We start from the raw sequence: 18,169 nt of genomic DNA on the forward strand, positions 1-18,169 counted from the left end.
ACAGAGAGGCACACTGCTGATCTAGAGTCAGAAACTGCTCCCGGCTGGCACAGGAGTGCTGTGTCCCATGTGGGGAGGCGCCCAGATTTCTCCCTGCTCCCTACCTGCAGAGGAAGGAGGGACAGTGGTGATATACAGATAGTGCTCACGGTCACCCTCCCTGCAATGGGGCTGTGGGGGGGGGAGGGGAGGGAGCAAGAGCAGAGCAACACCAAGCACTCCCTGCATCCAGGTCACTTTCCCCAGCTGTGCTGTGCTGTGAGGAGAACGTCAGGAGCTGCTGTTTTCCTGCCCTCCTGTTATTCAGCCCGGGTGGGGAAAGTGACCTGGATGCAGGGAGCCCTGACTTTGCCCCCCCCCAGAGCCCCCGAGGGGTGCGCAGAGGAGCAGTGTTTGAGGGGGTGAGTGAGCAGCAATGCCAGGCGCTCCATGCATCCAGGTCAGTTTCCCCACGTGGGTGCAGGCTTGGGGATGCAATGGTTAGGGGCACATGAGGGGGTACAGTGTAGGGGTTAGGAGCGCAGGAGGGGGCGGGGAGCCTCAAAAGCCCACAGTGGCCAGGGGCAATGTGGGGCGACACTGAGCCCACGGGAACCAGGGTGTGTGGGTGCCAAAATACAAGTTTGCCCAGGATGCCATTTTCCTTCAGGCCAGCCCTGCTGAGAGTGAAGCCCCACATGCCTCCTCGCTATGCCGCAGACCCCTCTCTCTTTCATTCTCTTGCTCTGTTTCTCTTTCACCCATGCACTCATGCCATTCCTTTGATGCTGACTCAGTGGAATAAGTCTATACCCTCTGCTTAGACCGGACACCAGGCACTGTTTTTGCTGAATAGGAGGAAAAACACCTTGTCCTTTAACTGTAATGTATTCTCCAACCTCTCCTTTCCTCTCTCTGTTACCCACTTCTCTGTTTCCCTTTTCCTCCCTCCTGATCACTCCGCTGACAAAAAACAGAGAGAGAAAGAGATCCTCCAGCAGAGGAGAATTGTGCCTCTGAGACACCCTGTGCTCCCTGAACCCAGGGAGAGGCCCCACCCACTCCGGTTAGTGGGGGATGTGTGCACAGAAGGGGGCACAGTCAGAAGTCACCAGGAAGGACAAATGCATGATTAAGTCAGATAGAGCCAAAACCAGTGGGTGCTGGAAAGTGTGAGCCACAAAAGAAGGGATTCTCTGAGGTGACAAGGGGGCCCCATGTGTGACAGGGATGGGAATCTATGAATCTCACTATGCAAAGTTCAGTTCTGTTCTCCCTGAACTTCTCAGCACCTACATGGAGCTGGGAGAAGCCCCCACATCACAGGACCTGAAGTTGGGTCTCCCCAAAACTGGATAGAGAGGGATCATTCTCTCCCTGTTCAGGGATGCAATGTCTTGCCATGCAACCCCAAAAGCACAGCAACCTTTTCTGTAGCCAATATGCAGCCTCCTCCCTCAGCTCCTCCTGGCCATCTCCCTTCCAGTGTGGTCCTGGGTTTTGGATCTATTACTCACATTTGTCCTAGCTGAAACTCACTTTATTTCCTGGCCCCATCTCCCACAGGACCTGGAACAATTTGTGTAGCCATTGAATCAAACTGTAAACCCTGTATATGATGGGAACCACTTCAAGCCGGGGTGTGTGGCAGCATCCCCAGCACCCCTAGTTCAAGCACCTATGCCATCTCTCGTCTTTTTTAGTCCCTTTGGGTTATTTGCCTGTCCTTCCTGTTGTTTTCAGCTCCTCATTTAGTGTCTGCCTGTGAATTGGAAATACAGAAAAAGAAAGCATATATTTGAGAAAGTAAAAGAAAAAATGGAAAGAGGAACAAGGCATTTTGAAAAGACTAAAACAATTAATTGATTGAAACAGTGAGAGGCGGAAAGATCAAACCAAAAAAGGTAAGAGATGAAAGAAAAACATGAAGGGCACTTGCTGGGAAGTGTCTTCTACAAATTTTCCGCTCTCTGGGTAGAAGCGAAACTGTGAAGAAAACAACAGAAACCAAGAGAGAGAATTTCCACTAAAAGATGCTTAGAACACGATCTCTGACTCCTTCTTCCTCTGTCTCCATCTCTTTCTGCACGTGCCTCAGTCTGATGCTGGTTTCTTGGCTGTGACGCATCTTCTCACTGCTGTGAGGAAATTAGCTGCCCACCCTCATTATAAGGGCATCTAGGGAAAGGCTTTGATCAGAACGAGAGAAATAGTGAGCGAGAGAGCAAGTGAACGAGAGAACCTGACGACCCACTCACCTGCCCCCTCCTTGGTCCAGTCCATGCCTTGTTCTCACTCGTCCCTTGAAGCTTTGGATCCATTCTGGTGGTGAACTGAGTGTGGAGACACATCCCCTTTGTCTCCTTGATGCCACCATGACATTGGCATTCATGCCACTGTCTCTCGCCCTCATGCTGCTGGTGACCAATGGTAAGGGGGGCTGAGTATTTTTGGTGGTGGAGGGTAGTTGCACTGGGGACATTTGGGGTTTACCTGGTCCACAGGATTTTAGCAATTCAAAGCTGAACCCTTGGCAGATCTTGCTTTCCTGACCCTTCAGTGTTCCCCTTATCCCGATATTGCTCCCCAGCCCTCTTCCATTCTCCTTGGCAGGGTTCTCTCAGGACAGGAAAAAAATGTCTCCACTCCCATTTCTAAACCTTCCCCCTGCTCAGTTCTCTGTCTTGTTGCAGCCAGCATTACTTCCCCTGGAGCAGCAAAGGAGCAGAGGGGGGAGCAGAGGATGTGGGCCAAAGTGGGGGACCCGGTTGTGCTCCCCTGTCACCTGAGTCCTCAGGAGCTGCAGAGCAGCTGGAAGCAGCTGTATGAGAAGACAGCCGTCCGCTGGGAGCGGCATGGGGAAAGGTAATGCAGGCTGGGGGGGGGGGGGAGGGATTGCTGTGCTTTTTGATTCCTTTCCTATTTTTCACCTTTCCCTCATTCTTCTTTCTCCTCTTCCACAGTCTTTGATTCCCATTCTCTCTCCCCGATGTGCTCTTTCTCCCTCTCGCTGCCTTTCTTCCCCGCTCTTTCTCTGCTCCTTTCCCCATCCTCTCCCTCTCCTAGCACTAACTCATTCCCCCTGCCCATATCCCCAGCTCCCACAAAGAGCCCCACATGGTGCTGGAGGTGGAGTACAGTGGTCTCCTGAAAACAGCCCGATCCATGATGCCCCGAGCCTCAGTCAGGGAAACCAGCTTCCGCCAGGGGGACTTCTCCCTCTGGATTGAGCCACTACTGAACGACGATGCAGGCCATTATGAGGCACTGGTGAGATATGGCAAGGAGACTCGGCGCTGCCAGTTGGAGCTGGGCATGGTGACAGGTACGAGAAGTTGGAGCCCAACAGGGATCCCTGGAACAGCAGGGTATTGTCAGTTAGGACCAAAAGTTCTGGGAGGGGAGCCCAGAACTGGAACAGCAGATTAGAAAATGAGAAGCAGCCTCTTGAGATTAGTCAACTCCCCTGTCTTCATCCCATGGGCTGAGAGCTGCAGAGAGGGAAATCTCTAGGTAATAAACACAACGAAAACAGGGAGACCAAGGACAAATTGATTGTCCCTTCAATGCCCTGCAGAGAGGGGCTGGGAGGTCCAAAGCGGGAATGGTTTTAGGGCTCCCCTGTGACATTAACTTCTCTTTTCCCTTCTTCTCCGCAGTGACTGTCAATCCCCCAGGCCTGCTGGTGGAAACGGAGCCTCTCTTGTTACTCTGTAACTCCAGTCATCCGGCTAAGCTTGTGGGGATGCGCTGGTTCCATAATGGCAGCCTGGTCCCCGTCTCTGGCAGGTTCCGTTCCCGCTATGGGGATGGGGCTCTATCCATCTCTAGGCCAACTGTGAGTGATTCAGGGCCCTGGCGCTGCGAACTCACATACTCAAATAATGAGAAAGTTTCTGCCACATTCAACCTTCAAATTCTAGGTAATTCTGGCTTCCGACTCACCCTCTCCACTCCCAGAGATCTCTGGCCTCTCACAATAGCCTCCTCCTCTCCAACTCTTGTCCTATCATGAGTAGCCACCTTGGATCTCTTTGCTTCCCTCCCTGCTTTCCCAGTCATGGCTCCCCTCTGTCCCAGCATCCCCTCCCCACAGGGTGTGGTAGCCTCCCCTTCTGTTGCAGTTCTGTGGACCTCATACCATCTAATGTTGCCCTACACTCTTTGTTTCCTCCAGGTTTTGCTGGCCCAGCCTCTCCCGTAGTCTATGCTGCAGTAGGATCTGCCACCAACCTTCCCTGCCTCCTGAACCGAGACCCCAGTGCCTCCGGCATTCTAGGGGTGTCAGCCCACTGGAGCCGTCTTGCAGGAGAGGATCTGGAAATACGGGGCATCTCCAGGAATGGGAGCAATGGGAGCTTCACCCTCCATCTCCCTGAGGTGGGGCCAGGGGATGCAGGGCAATACTGCTGTGCTGTCTCTATCCATGGCACGACCATCACTAGGGACGTGACCTTGGCAGTGATGACAGGTGAGCAAGGGAAACCCAGAAGATGCCAAGGAGACTCTTCCCCTCCAGTGGTCTTCACTGGCTTGGAGAAAATCTCCTTGCACACCAATGTGGTGAGTTTGGGCTGTTCTCAGCCTGTCCAGCCTCCACATGGGGTGAGACTCTGTGTCTCAGCTCAGGCATTTAGCTGCACAGGAGTGGAGTCTCTCTTTCCACAGGACGCTGTGCCATAGAGATGTTTCTCATGGTGGTTCCATTATTTTTCTTTTAGAAATCTGCCTTAAAGTAGGAAAATGAAAGAGAGAGAGAGAGAGAGAGAAGGGGGAAGACAGGGAGTCAATGAGAGAAGGTGTGAGAGAGAAAGAGAGAGTGAAAAAGGAGGAACGTGACAGAGAGAGGAAGGAGGTGCTGAAGGGGTGAGGCAGGAAGACGCTCTACTTTCTTTGCTGAAGGTATTTCTGTTTCCCTCCCCCACAGTCACCCCAAGCACCAAAGGGCCAGTCGCTGAAGGCTCTCGTCTGCTGCTTATCTGCAGCCTCACCCACCCCAGAGGGCACGAGCTCTTTCAGTGGAGGCAGCTGAGCTCAGGTCTCAGCAATGGGAGCTCATTTGAGGCCACTCCCAGGAGCCCAGGGGTCCAGCGCTACTATCTGGGTTCCACCCTGGAACTGACCCATGTGTCGCAGGAGGATATTGGCACCTGGGAGTGCAGTGTCCATGGCTCAGAAGGGAGGCTGGGAGCTGTGGAATATGAGCTGTATATTACAGGTACCATCTCCCCTGTGCCCCACTTCCTCCACCCCACCCCACTTCCATCTCCCTGTGCCCCAAGACTTCTGCTCCACTTGACCAGCCAACATTTTCCAAACCTCATCCACACCCCAAACTAGTTCCAACCCCCCCAACTCCCCACCCCCACTCTGCCAGACCAATCCCATTATTCCCTTTCCAATGTCAGCTCCCTCAGTGCAATCCCATCCCTTTCCCATTCCAACTGCCCCTGTTTCACCTCCCTTCTAACTGATTTCCCCTTACAGGTGCCCAGCTCTCTGGTCCTCATCCCATTCTGGATGGGCAGGTCTCTTTTGGCCTTATTCTTGTCCTCTTCCTCCTGCTTGTGGCCTCCATCCTGGCTTTGGTCCTGCGGAACCAAAGGGTGAGTCAGTCCATTGCCCTGTCTATGTCCATCTGTCTTCTCTCTCAAAGGCCATTCATTCCTCCTTGGGCAGAGCCGTCAAAGAAGTGTCTGAGTAGCGTGACAAAGGGAGAGTGAATGGGAGAGCTGAGAGGGAAGAACCAGGGGGGAAAGGGCTGTGATTGAGCCCATCTAAGCCTGACAGCCCTGCTTCGGGTTGGGGCAAAGAGGCTACATTGGGTAGCCTGCCAGCTGTGCCCTGGTCGTATGCAGTATGTACTGGGAATATAGGAACTGCCAGGTTGGATCAGCCCAGTGGACCTGCTAGCCCAGTGCCCTGTCTCTGACAGTGGCCAAGTGCCAGATATCTCAGAGGAAGGGGCAAAATACCTTCTAGTGGACAATTATAGAATAACCTGCCCACGGAGGAAGTTTTCTCTTAACTCCTGTCAATTTGAGGTCCTCTTGTGCCTGAAAGGATGAGGGTTTATGTCCCTTCCAAACTATTGTGGTTGTACTTTTTCTTTTTCATAACCTGATCTAATGTAATTGTGGATGTTCTCAATTCCCATGTAGATTCATAGATTCCAAGGCCAGAAGAGACCATTGTGATCATCTAGTCTGACCTCCTGTATAACGCAGGCCATAGAACTTCCCAAGATACTTCCTGAAGCAGATCTTTTAGAAAAACATCCAATCTTGATTTAAAAATTGCCAGTGATGGAGAATCCACCACGACCCTTAGTAAATTGTTCCAGTGCATGTATATGCCCAATACCTTTTTGAATCCTGCTAAGTTCTTGGCCTCCACATTATTCTGGGGCAGTGAGTTCCAGGGGCTCATTATGCAAGGTGTAAAAACTGTTCCCTTTTATCCACTTTGAAATTGCAGCCTTTCAATTTTACTGATCATCTCTTTGCTCTGTGTTATGATAAATTCATCCTGACTGACTTTTTCACCCAGTTAGAATTTTGTTCACGGAAATCTTTCAAGGCCTCACATCGTTTTCATCACTCATATCTGAATCCCCTCTGTTTTACTATGACTTTTTATAGAGAGGGTAACGGAAGATGAACACAGTGTTCCAGATGAGGTCATCTCACTAATTTACATAATGACATGGGAATAGCTCCAGTATTATTCTCCATCCCATTCCTGTGCATGCTAACATTTTGTTGGCTTTTTAACTACTGCTACCTGGTGAGCAGAGATCTTCAATTATACAATAATGTCTAGGTCTTTTTCCCTAAGTGGTTATGGTTCATTTAAAACCTAATAATTTGTTGGAGTTCAGATGATTGCTTTCAATGTGCATTACCTCGCATTTGCCTACACCAGCAGTCCCCAAACTATTGAGGGTCGCACATTCCCCTTACCCTGTCTGCCCCCAGGAGCTGGGGCCAGGACTGGGGCTGTGGCTTGGGACGGGGGGACGCAGTCAGGGGTAAGGGGGCCAAGACTGGGGCCACAGCTGGGGGTGGACCTGAGGCTGGGTGTGGGGACATGGCCAGGGGCCGAGGCTGGGAGTGGAGCCATGTTGAGGCTGGGGACGGGGCCAGGTACAGGTCCATGAATGGGACCAGAGCACAGCTGGGGGCAGGGAAGGGCTGGGTGGTGCTCCCTTCCTACAGCCCTAGGGGCTGGTCCGGGCCCTGCCATGCCCCCCTGGACTTTCCTCCACACCATAGGCAGCAGGTATAATAGACTGGGGAAGACTGTGCTTCCCCAAACAGCCCCGCATGTGGTCCCGCTCATGCTCCAGCCCGAGGCCCTCTCCTGCTTGCCCTTCCCCCTTGGTCTCAGCCCAGGCAGGCTGCTCCTTTTCCAGGGAGCTTGATGGGGCTGTGACTAGGGCAGCTGGGACTTGAGATGACTTGTGGCTGGGGCTGCACGGCACTGGGGGGAGCCCTGGTGCTGGGGGCTGCAGTGGCCAGCACTCTGGGGCTGGGGGCGCTGGAGCTGCCTCGCCCGGTGCTGGGGGGGGAGTGCGGGCTGTGTGCCGCCCACCTGGTGCTCTGGGCTTGTGGGGGGGGCACGCCATCCATCCCGTGCTCCAGAACTGGGGAGTGAGGGGACGCGCGATACCCTCTCACCCAGTGCTCCAGGGCTGGAGGTGCTCGGGCAGCCCGAGGCTGGGGTGGGAGGGACTAGAGGTCATGCGGGGGGGGGCCTCTGGGCTTTGGTGGGGGAAGGGGCTGAGAGGGGCAAGGCCTCAGGTGGAAAGGATGGGCCTGGCCAGGGGCTAGCCTCCAGAAGCCCATGGTTCACCCACTGCCCATGCTCCATGCCCCCCTAGAGGGTGCACCCCACATTCTGGGGACCTCTGATCTACACTGAGTTTCATCTGCCATTGCGATGTCCATTCATCTAGCTTTGATTCATAGGTTCATAGATTCCAAGGCCAGAAGGGACCATTGTCATAAGCTAGTCTGACCTCGTGTATAACACAGGCCATAGAACTTCCCCAGCCTAATTCCTGTTTGAACTAGAGCAGATCTTTTAGAAAAAAAATCCAATCTTGATTTAAAAATTGCCCATGATGGAGATTCCACTACAACTCTGTGCTAGCTCTCACAGTCTTCTCCAGTGTTGTTTAATTTAAATAATGTTGTGCTATATGCATATTTTGCTACTTCACTGCTCATCCCCTTTTCCAGACTAGGTAAATTTTTAAAATCACTGAAGGACCCAGGATCTTAAGTCCCATTTTGAAAAGTGATTTAGGTACTTAGGAAACTAAGGCTTATTGCACTTCAGTGGGCCTTAAGTGCATAAAAATTGACAAGTTGCTTCTGACAATGAGACTTCCAGGCTCCTAAGTAGGGTTCATTGAAAATTCAGTTTTTGACTACATTAAATTTTTTGCAAAAAAGTTCCTTTTTCAGAAACGTTTGACTTGTCACTGAGAACCCAAAACCCAAAATTTGGATTTGGACATGCCAAAAGTGTGCCTCATGGAAGTTGTTGTTTGGGTGCCTCATGCCCCCATTCTTCTCTATGAGCCAAGTTCTGCAACCAGACTACATCTTCCATGATGCACCACAGTGGCTCAACAAGAGGGGAGATGTAGACTGACCAGGGTGCCTGGCCCATAGAGGAGAATGTGAGCATGGGGCATCCAAACCACAAATCCCATGAGTCACTGTGCATTTGGCCAAAAATGTTTAGGTTTTGATTTCTACCAAGAAGTCAAAATTTTCTGTGGGGGATGCCCCCATTTTCTGGCCAGCTGTACTCCTAAGTCTTTTAGGCACTTAAAAAAATTATACAAATATAAACATGGTAAACACCTGTCCTAGTACAGAACCTTGTGGCACACTACTATTAACCTTTGGCCATGATGAAAATGTATTATTTATTCCAGCTTTCTCTCTGTTAGCCGGTTTCTGATCCATGATAAAACTTAACCTTTCACACCATGTTACTTAATTTCTTAACAGCATCTCAGAAGGGACTTTGTCAAAGTCTTCTGAAATCCCCCCCCCCCAACATCATGACAACTGGGTCATTCTTTATTCACAATATTGCTGATGCATTCAGAGAATTCTAATAGATTAGAATGGCATGATTTTCCTTTGCAAGCACTAATTTGTAGCTATCAGATCACGTTCTTCTAAGGATTTTATAGTGCTCTAATTATTATTTCAATTAATTTTCCTGTTCTACGGTAATTTTCTTGCTACAGCTTTTCTGGGGCTAGGTCAGACTCACTGATGTGTAATTATCAGGATCAATGTACAACATTTGTCAATGTATACTTGCTGATTTTAATGAGGCTTCATATTCTTGTTAGCAGTCTCAGACCCAGGTCCCATCCACTCTTGGTGACTTGTCACTCTTCTAATTGAGAAAGTAACAGATTTTTTAGACAAAGGAAACGGAGTGGATCTAATTTACCTAGATTTCAGTAAGGCATTTGACACCATGCCACATGTTAAATTAGTTAAATTGGAAAAGATAGGGATCAATATAAACATCAAAAGGTGGATAAGCAATTGGTTAAAGGGGAGACTACAATGGGTCCTACTGAAAGGCGAATTGTCAGGCTGGAGGGAGGTTACCAGTGGAGTTCCTCAGGGATTAGTTTTGGGACCAATCTTATTTAATCTTTTTATTACTGACCTCGGCACAAAAAGTGGGAGTGTGCTAATAAAGTTTGCAGATGATACAAAGCTGGGATGTATTGCCAATTCAGAGAAGGATCGGGATATTATACAGGAGGATCTGGATGACCTTGTAAACTGGAGTAATAGTAATAGAATGAAATTTAATAGTGAGAAGTGTAAGGTTATGCATTTAGGGATTAATAACAAGAATTTTAGTTATAAGCTGGGGACACATCAATTAGAAGTAATGGAGGAGGAGAAGGGCCTTGGAGTATTGGTTGATCATAGGATGACTATGAGCTGCCAATGTGATATGGCTGTGAAAAAAGCTAATGCGGTTTTGGGATGCATCAGGAGAGGTATTTCCAGTAAGGATAAGGAGGTTTTAATACCGTTATACAAGGCACTGGTGAGACCTCACCTAGAATACTGTGTGCAGTTCTCCCATGTTTAAAAAGGATGAATTCAAACTGGAACAGGTACAGAGAAGGGCTACTAGGATGATCCAAGGAATGGAAAACTTGTCTTATGAAAGGAGACTCAAGGAGCTTGGCTTGTTTAGCCTAACTAAAAGAAGGTTGAAGGGAGATATGATTGCTCTCTATAAATATATCAGAGGGATAAATACCGGAGAGGGAGAGGAATTATTTAAGCTCAGCCCCAATGTGGATACAAGAACAAATGGGTATAAACTGGCCACCGGGAAGTTTAGACTTGAAATTAGATGAAGGTTTCTAACCATCAGAGGAGTGAAGTTTTGGAATAGCCTTCCAAGGGAAGCAGTGGGGGCAAAAGATCTATCTGGCTTTAAGATTCTACTCGGTAAGTTTATGGAGGAGATAGTCTGATGGGATAATGTGATTTTGGTAAGTAATTGATCTTTAAATATTCAGGGTAAATAGGCCTAATCCCCTGAGATGGGATATTAGATGGGTGGGATCTGAGTTACCCAGGAAAGAATTTTCTGTAGTATCTGGCTGGTGAATCTTGCCCATATGCTCAGGGTTTAGCTGATTGCCATATTTGGGGTCGGGAAGGAATTTTCCTCCAGGGCAGATTGGAAGATGCCCTGGAAGTTTTTCACCTTCCTCTGTAGCATGGGGCACGGGTCACTTGAGGGAGGATTCTCTGCTCCTTGAAGTCTTTAAACCATGATTTGAGGACTTCAATAGCTCAGACATAGGTGAGGTTTTTCGTAGGAGTGGGTGGGTGAGATTCTGTGGCCTGCGTTGTGCAGGAGGTCGGACAGGATGATCGGGATGGTCCCTTCTGGCCTTAGTATCTATGAATCTATAATTTATCCGTTTGTTCCAGGATCTCCTTTTTTCAGACTTCAGCCTCTCACAGTGCCTCAGCTTTGTCACCACTAAAGAGCAGGTCTTTGTTAGGTGTCCCCCCAACATCCTCAGTGGCAAAGACCACACAAGGAAATCACATTTCTTCAAGGCAAACTACTTATATTGCAAATTCCTCCTCTAATTGCTCCCCCGGTGGTCCAGGGGACCCAATTATTCTCTCATAGGCTTCCTGATTTTTCTATACTTTACTGGGGCTATGTCTACACTATCGCGGAAAGTTGACCTATGCTACACAACTCCAACTACGTGAATAACTAATCTGGAGTTGATGTACCTTAGGTTGAGTTACCATTGGGTCTACATTGCTGGGGGTCGACAGGAGAAACTCTCCCATCGACTTACCTTATTCTTGTCATCAGGGTAGAGTACGGTGTTGACTGGAGAGTGATCTGCTGTCAATTTGGCAGGTCTTCACTAGACCCGCTAAATTGACTGCCAGTGGACTGCCAGCATCGATCTCAGATATAGAGTAGATGTAGCCTGGTTCTCAAACTCTTCAATATCATGACCTCTTTTTCTATAATGGGGACCGCTCCCATCTAGCAGGGATATCCCTCCCAATTTGCAATATAGAAAGGACAAGCCCCTGTCCCCTGTTCATCACCCACCTGGAGGTCACAAACCTCAAACTGAGAACCCATGGTACACTTGAAGAGTAACACCCCAGAGTGTACTTAAACAGAGGTGACGTTGTGAACCTTTCAATACTATTAGAGCTATGTATCCACAGGATAGTGCTCCTGAGTGTATTTTGAATGATTCAAGGTCTGGAAAGCCTGTCTCACCATGAGAGACTCAAGAAGCTCAATCTATTTAGTTTATCCAAGAGAAGTTAACAGGTGAATTGATCACCGGCTACAAGTATCTACACAGGGAAGAGACTTCTGATACTAGACAGCTCTTTAATTTAGCAGAAAAAGTCATAGTAAAGTCCAATGTCTAGGAGTTGAAGCTAGATAAATACAGATTAGAAATAAGGTGCAAACTTTTAGCAGCACCTGTAATTAACCATTGGAACAATTTACCAAGGGTTATGGTAGATTCTTCATCACTTGGAGTCTTTCAATCAAGACTGGATGTCTTTCTGAAAGATACACTTTAACTCAACCAGAAGTTATGGGCTTGATGCAGAAACTCCTGGGTGGGTTCTCTGGTTGGGTTTACACAGGAGGTTAGACTAGATCATCATAATGGCTCTTTGTGGCCTTAAAATCTATGAAAGGAGACACATTAAAGGCATAACTCAACTGCACACAGCATAATATCAAGCCAGTATTCTCTACAGGAAAGGGAACATGACTGTGGAGCATGACTCCCGGGTTCTTCTCTCAGCTCTAGGAGATGACTGGGGTATAGTAGTTACAGCAAAGGAAACTGAGAGTCAGGTTTTCTGAATCCTATTCCTGGTTGTGAGAAAGAAGAGTGTAGTGGGTTAGAGCAGGAAGAAGTAGAAATCAGGACTCCCAGGGTTCTCTCTGAGACCTTCTAGGCCTCTGAGAGATAAGACCTACGGTGGCTACTCAGACCCAGGGTCCAGATGTAAGCATCATGTGGGGGCAGGATGGAGCCCATGCTAGGTCCATTCCCCAATCATCTCTTCTTTTTCCCTTTCAGATATTCTCCCCAGCCTTCCCGGCACTGGAGCGGGTGGTTACTGCCCCTACATCAGGGAATGCAGGGAAGGATGAAGGCCAGGAAGGGAAGAGCCTGCAGACAGAGTGCTGATGGAAGAGAAGGCACAAAGGTCAATTGGAATGGCAAGCACTTCAATGGGAAAACAAGACTGTGTTACACAGCCGGGGGATGGGAACCACGCAGACTTGTCCAGAAGGCATGGAGGTCACATGGACACAGCACGGGGACCATGCCACTGCGGAGGGGGTGGGAGTCATATGACAAAAAGGAGATGGGAGTCACTTGGGCGCAAGAAGGTTGGGAGGGGGGTTGTACTGGTTTCTGAGCTTCCTTTTTGGAGATGAAGGACTCCAGTGTTCATAACCTGCTTCACTTCCACTTGTTTCTCTCTCACTCCCTTGTTCTTTCTCTCTCACACCCTCTGCCCTCTGTCTCCCTCTCTCAGCCTTTCTCCTTCCTTGAAGGGATGTGAGTGGCCTTTAGCAGATGGAGAGATTGGCAGAGACTTGGCTCCCCTTTGCCCACAGGGAATTTAACTCCCCGCTGCTGACTTCTCTCTCTGTATTCCATAAGCACCCTGCTCCGGCACACATTCGCTGGCACATTCGATCCTGCAGCCAGAGATATTGCATAGTTGAGTTTGTTATAGTTTATTAGCACTCAGAAGAAAATGTCCTTCAATAAAACCCCCCCACTGGAAACCCTTTGGTCTCTGTGTGCATTTGGGGTGAAATGGGCCTGTCTAGCACATTGTTTGCATCTGGTTGTCTGTGTGAAGCAGCTTCCCTGAAATCTGCCTCCCGCCCCCCGGTGGATTTCACTTTTATTTTTGTTTTCCTGCTGTAGATCATTAGTTTCTGGACTTTCAGGAGAGAAAATGAAATGACACCAGAAAAGGAAAAGTTACACGCTCTATCTGTCCCTTTCTCTTGGTTTCAGTGTCTCTCTCTTTTTTCTGCCTGTCTCTCTCTGTGCCATTCACTCTCTTTCTTTCATTTTCTCTCTCTCCCCACTCTGTCTTTCTTATGAGACATCAACGCAAGAGATCCTGACCACTCATGGTCATTAAACATCCCTGTTATTTCCCCCCAGTTTGGGGCATTAGCCTATCAAATGCCCCACACCAGGATCCAGGAAGTGTGCTGGCCAAATCCCTGCTGAGTGCATCCATTTCACCACCCTAAATTTCACTGTGATCTCGCTGTATACAGAACTCCCTTTTACTTCCTGTCCCAAATTATTGTGTAGTGCTGCTGTGTGGCTATTAAACAGCTGCTGTGTCGTACCCCAGAGGTAGCTGCATTAAATATTGTTATTACTGCAGGCTTTCATTTTTTGTAGCTTGTGTAGGCTGAATGCATTGCACTCACCAGGGGCTCTTTGCATCCCCAATTCCCCACCCCCAGTTTCGTGTGCCACTGTCCCATTCCCCTCTATTTCAGGAACTCTCTATAACATCACCCCCCTGGCTTCATGCCAGGGGTTCTGTTTGACACTCCCTCCCCATTACTAGGATACTCCATTTTCTCCCATGCCAGGGCATGCGTGTCCCCTCTGTCCCTCCTACCCCTTACCATTGTCCCCCATTCTCCCTATCATGCTAGGAGCTTTGCGTGCCTCCCTTGTCCCCTCCCTTGCCTATTACACAAAAGTAAGGCTTTTGACACAGTCCAACATGACATTCTCATAAGCAAACTAGGGAAATGGAGTCTAGATGGAATTACTATGATGTGGGTGCACAACTGGTTGAAAGAACATACTAGTGTAGTTATCAGTGGTTCACTGTCAAACTGGGAAGGCACATCTAGTGGGGTCCCAGAGAGGTCAGTCCTCACTTCAGCACCAATGTTCCCTCTAATTTTTTCCATTCATGTGCGGAATATATTTTGTGACGTGCACCAAGGTAATGTGTGCATGTGCACCACCAGTAGAAACAAAAAACATAGATATAATCAGTGGTGAGCTGGAGCTGGTTCACACCAGTTCACACAAACCAGTTGTTAAATTTTGAAGCCGGTTTAGAACCGGTTGTTAAAGAGGTGGGCAAACTCTGGCCCGCGGGCCACATCCGGCCTGCGGGACCATCCTGTCCAGCCCGCCTGAGCTCTCGGCTGGGGAGGCTCTCCTGAGAATCCCTTTTAAATTTTTACTCACTTGGTGGCGGTCCGGGTCTTCGGCAGTGCTTCGGCAGCGGGTCCTTCACTCACTCCGGGTCTTCGGCAGCACTTCAGCGGCGGGTCCTTCGGTGCTGCCAAAGACCCAGAGTGACGGCAGCACTTCGGCGGCAGGTCCTTCAGTGCCACGAAAGACCTGGAGTGACTGAAGGACCCACCACCGAAGTGCCACCGAAGACCCAAAGCGACTGAAGGAACCGGTTCTTCAGCTTTTGGCAGCTCATCACTGGATATAATATATATATATATTTTTAAAGTTACCATAGGGACAATTACTCCAGACAGGACAGGTTAGGCATTTGAGAACTCACTACTCAAAGAATTAAATTTAAGTGTGAGAGAGAAATAAAAATTATGAAATGCATAGACCAGTCAAAACACTAAAATAACACACTTTGAAAGAATAAAATTATAGAGAATATATGTGCATTGCAGGAAGTACCAAGAAGTAACAACAATACTAAAACAAGTATCTGATGGGAGGTGAATGTGAAAGAGAGAGAGAGAGAGAGTGTGTGTGTGTGTGTAAAAAGAAAAGGAGTACTTGTGGCACCTTAGAGACTAACAAATTTTTATGAAGTTGACAGATTTCCACTCTATACAGCTAAATTCAGTGCCTTGCATAATGACAGGTTTCAGAGTAGCAGCCGTGTTAGTCTGTATTCGCAAAAAGAAAAGGGCTCTAAGGTGCCACAAGTATTCCTTTTCTTTTTGCGAATACAGACTAACACGGCTGCTACTCTGAAACCTCTGTGTGTGTGTGTGTGTGTGTGTGTGTGTGTGTGTGTGTGAGAGACACACACACAGAGACAGTGTGTGTGTGAGTGACACAGAGACTGTGTGTGTACATGAGTAGGAGTGACACAGAGACTGTGTGAGACACAGAGATTGTGTGATGCAGAGGGGGAGTGTGTGACGAGACTGTGTGTGTGAGACACAGAGACTGTGTGTGAGTGTGTGTGTGTGTGTGTGAGACAGAGATACTCTGTGTGACACAGGGTGTATGTGACACAGAGACTGAGTGTCTGTGTGTGAGAGAAAGACACAGAGACGCTGTGAGACACAGGGTGTGTGTGACACAGAGACTGTGTGTGACACACTGTGTGTGTGTTTGTATGTGTGTGTGTGACACACAGAGACAGTGTATGTGCTGGCTGATGGGGAAAGCCATGCGCTGTCTCTTTAAGACACTCACTGAAAGCTATCCTGCTCTGTCCTGAGCCCTGTTATTTCCGTCCCCCTGCGGGATGGGGCACGTGGACAGGGGAAGGGGAGAGAGAAAGAGAGAGAGAGAGAGAGACTGTGTGAGCTGGCTGCTGGGGAAATCTCAGAAACAGTGCACTGTCTCTTTAAGAAAGGCACTCAGCCACTCACCATTCAGACCTCAGCAGCAGTTCCAAGTCCTCCCGAGCCAGGCTGTCCTCTCTGCCCTGCTCTGTGAAGATGGGGTACAGGGGCAGGGGGACACCCTGAAACCCTCCTCTCCCCCACCCCCACTCTGCACAGTCAGCAGGAGGGTCCCAGGAGCAGCTGCAGTTGGCGCAATGTGCGGCGAGGGGCACCTGAACACTGCCAGCTGTGCGTGCTCTCTAATCCACTGGGCAGCATTTGAATCTCTTCTGTGCAGCCGCCCAAGCACGCAGCTTACAGGGAACACAGTCCAGCACTATTCAATATTTTCATTAATGACTTGGATAATAGAGTGGAGAGCATGCTTATAAAATCTGTGGATGACACCAAACTGGGAGGGGTTGCAAGCACTTTGGAGGACCAAATAAGAATGCAAAGTGACCTTGACAAACTGAAGAATTGGTCAGAATCTAACAAGATGAAATTTGATAAAGACAAATGCAAAGTACTTCTAGGAAGGAAAAATGAAATGCACAATTACAAAATGGAGAATAACTGGCTAGGTGGTATTATTACTGAGAAGAATCTGGGGGTTGTAGAGAATAACAAATTGAAAATGGGTCAACAATGGAATGCAATTGCAAAAAAAAGCTGATCTAAATCTGGGATGTAACAACAGGAGTGCCATATGTAAGACACGGGAGGTAATTGTCCTGCTCTACTCAGCACTGGTGAGGCCTCAGTTCTGGGCATGTCCAGTTCTGGGCACCATACTTTAGGAAAGACGTGGACAAATTGAAGAGAGTCCAGAGGAGAGCAACAAAAATGATAAAAGGTTTAGAAAAGCTGACCTATGTGGAAAGATTAAAAAACTGGTTATGTTTAATTCTGAGAAAAGAAGATTGGGGTTGGGGGGACCTGATAAGAGTCTTCAAATATATTAAAGTCTGTTATAAAGAGGATGATGATCAGTTGTTCTCCATGTCCACTGAAGGTAGGACACAAAGTAATGGCCCTAATCTGCAGCAAGGAAGATTTAGGTTAGCTATTAGGAAAAACTTTCTAACTATAAAAGTAGTTTAGATGTGGAATAGGATTGCAATGGAGGTTGTATACTCCCCATCACTGGAGTTTTTAAGAAGGGGTTGGACAAACACCTGTCAGGGATGCTCTAGATCCTGCCTCAGTGCAACTAGCTGAATGTGATGACTTCTCGAGGTACCCTCCATCCCAGAGGTGGGCAAACTATGGCCCGCAGGCCACATCCAGCCCGCAGGACCATCCTGTCTGGCCCCTGAGCTCCTGGCCGGGGAGGTTAGCCCCCCTGCACTCTCCCCACGCCCTCACAGCCTCAGCTCACTGCACCACACCTGCCGTTCCAGCTGGGCAGCGCGGCGGCGTGGCTGGCTCCGGCATGGTAAGGGGGTGGGAAGCAGAGGGTACCGGAGGGCAGTCAGGGGCAGGGAGCAGTTGGATGGGATGGAGGTTCTGGAGGGAGTGATTAAAGAATGGGGAACAAGGGGGGCTGGACAGGTGTGGGAGTCCCGGGGGGCCTGTCAGGGGGCGGGGGCGTGGATAGGGGTTGGGGCAGTCAGGGGACAAGGAGCAGGGAGGGTTGGATGGGTCACGGATTCTGAGAGGGCGGTCAGGGAGTGGGAAGTGGTAGGGGGCGGAGAGGGTGCAGGGGCCAGGCTGTTTGGGGAGGCACAGCCTTCCCTATCTGGCCCTCCATATAGTTTTGCAACCCCGACGTGGCCCTTGGGCCAAAAAGTTTGCCCACCCCTGCTCCAGCCCTATGTTTCTGTGATTCTATGATTCTACTTTCTTTTCTTTCTGTTTGGGGGAGGAATCATTCAGAGTATCAACATATGAAACTTCATTGGGAGGATAAGCAGAGCTGAAGTGAGGGTGTTGTTATGCTGGAAGGTGTTAATGACTGCCATCAAGTGGTTCTTTAATATATAAACAATTACAGACTATA

General features: G+C 49.0%; 1 protein-coding gene across 2 annotated transcripts; it reads left to right on the top strand.

Moving 5' to 3' along the window:
* Nucleotides 1–314: 314 nt before the first annotated feature.
* Nucleotides 315–14,019, top strand: LAG3 (lymphocyte activating 3). 2 transcript variants are annotated; one of them, XM_038387196.2, is made up of 8 exons: nucleotides 315–2,409; nucleotides 2,673–2,844; nucleotides 3,078–3,304; nucleotides 3,639–3,902; nucleotides 4,157–4,450; nucleotides 4,907–5,197; nucleotides 5,467–5,585; nucleotides 12,644–14,019. In XM_038387196.2, the coding sequence occupies exons 1-8, from the start codon at nucleotides 2,355–2,357 to the stop codon at nucleotides 12,752–12,754; spliced, it is 1,533 nt and encodes a 510-aa protein (XP_038243124.1). In that variant the 5' UTR covers nucleotides 315–2,354; the 3' UTR covers nucleotides 12,755–14,019. The 2 variants fall into 2 exon arrangements, with proteins under 2 accessions (XP_038243124.1, XP_043357195.1); XM_043501260.1 differs by lacking the exon at nucleotides 4,907–5,197 and having other exon boundaries at nucleotides 316–2,409.
* The last annotated feature ends 4,150 nt before the right edge of the window (nucleotides 14,020–18,169 follow it).

Source organism: Dermochelys coriacea, chromosome 1 (genome assembly GCF_009764565.3).
Source record: "Dermochelys coriacea isolate rDerCor1 chromosome 1, rDerCor1.pri.v4, whole genome shotgun sequence".
Lineage (NCBI taxonomy): Eukaryota > Metazoa > Chordata > Testudines > Dermochelyidae > Dermochelys > Dermochelys coriacea.

Bases quoted from the DNA above. Each gene is read 5' to 3' on its own strand.
- LAG3 (XM_038387196.2), top strand. From the start codon at position 2,355: ATGACATTGGCATTCATGCCACTGTCTCTCGCCCTCATGCTGCTGGTG. The intron at 4,451-4,906 runs GTGAGCAAGGGA...CCTCCCCCACAG, and splicing joins GACCTTGGCAGTGATGACAG to TCACCCCAAGCACCAAAGGG. The intron at 5,198-5,466 runs GTACCATCTCCC...TTCCCCTTACAG, and splicing joins ATATGAGCTGTATATTACAG to GTGCCCAGCTCTCTGGTCCT.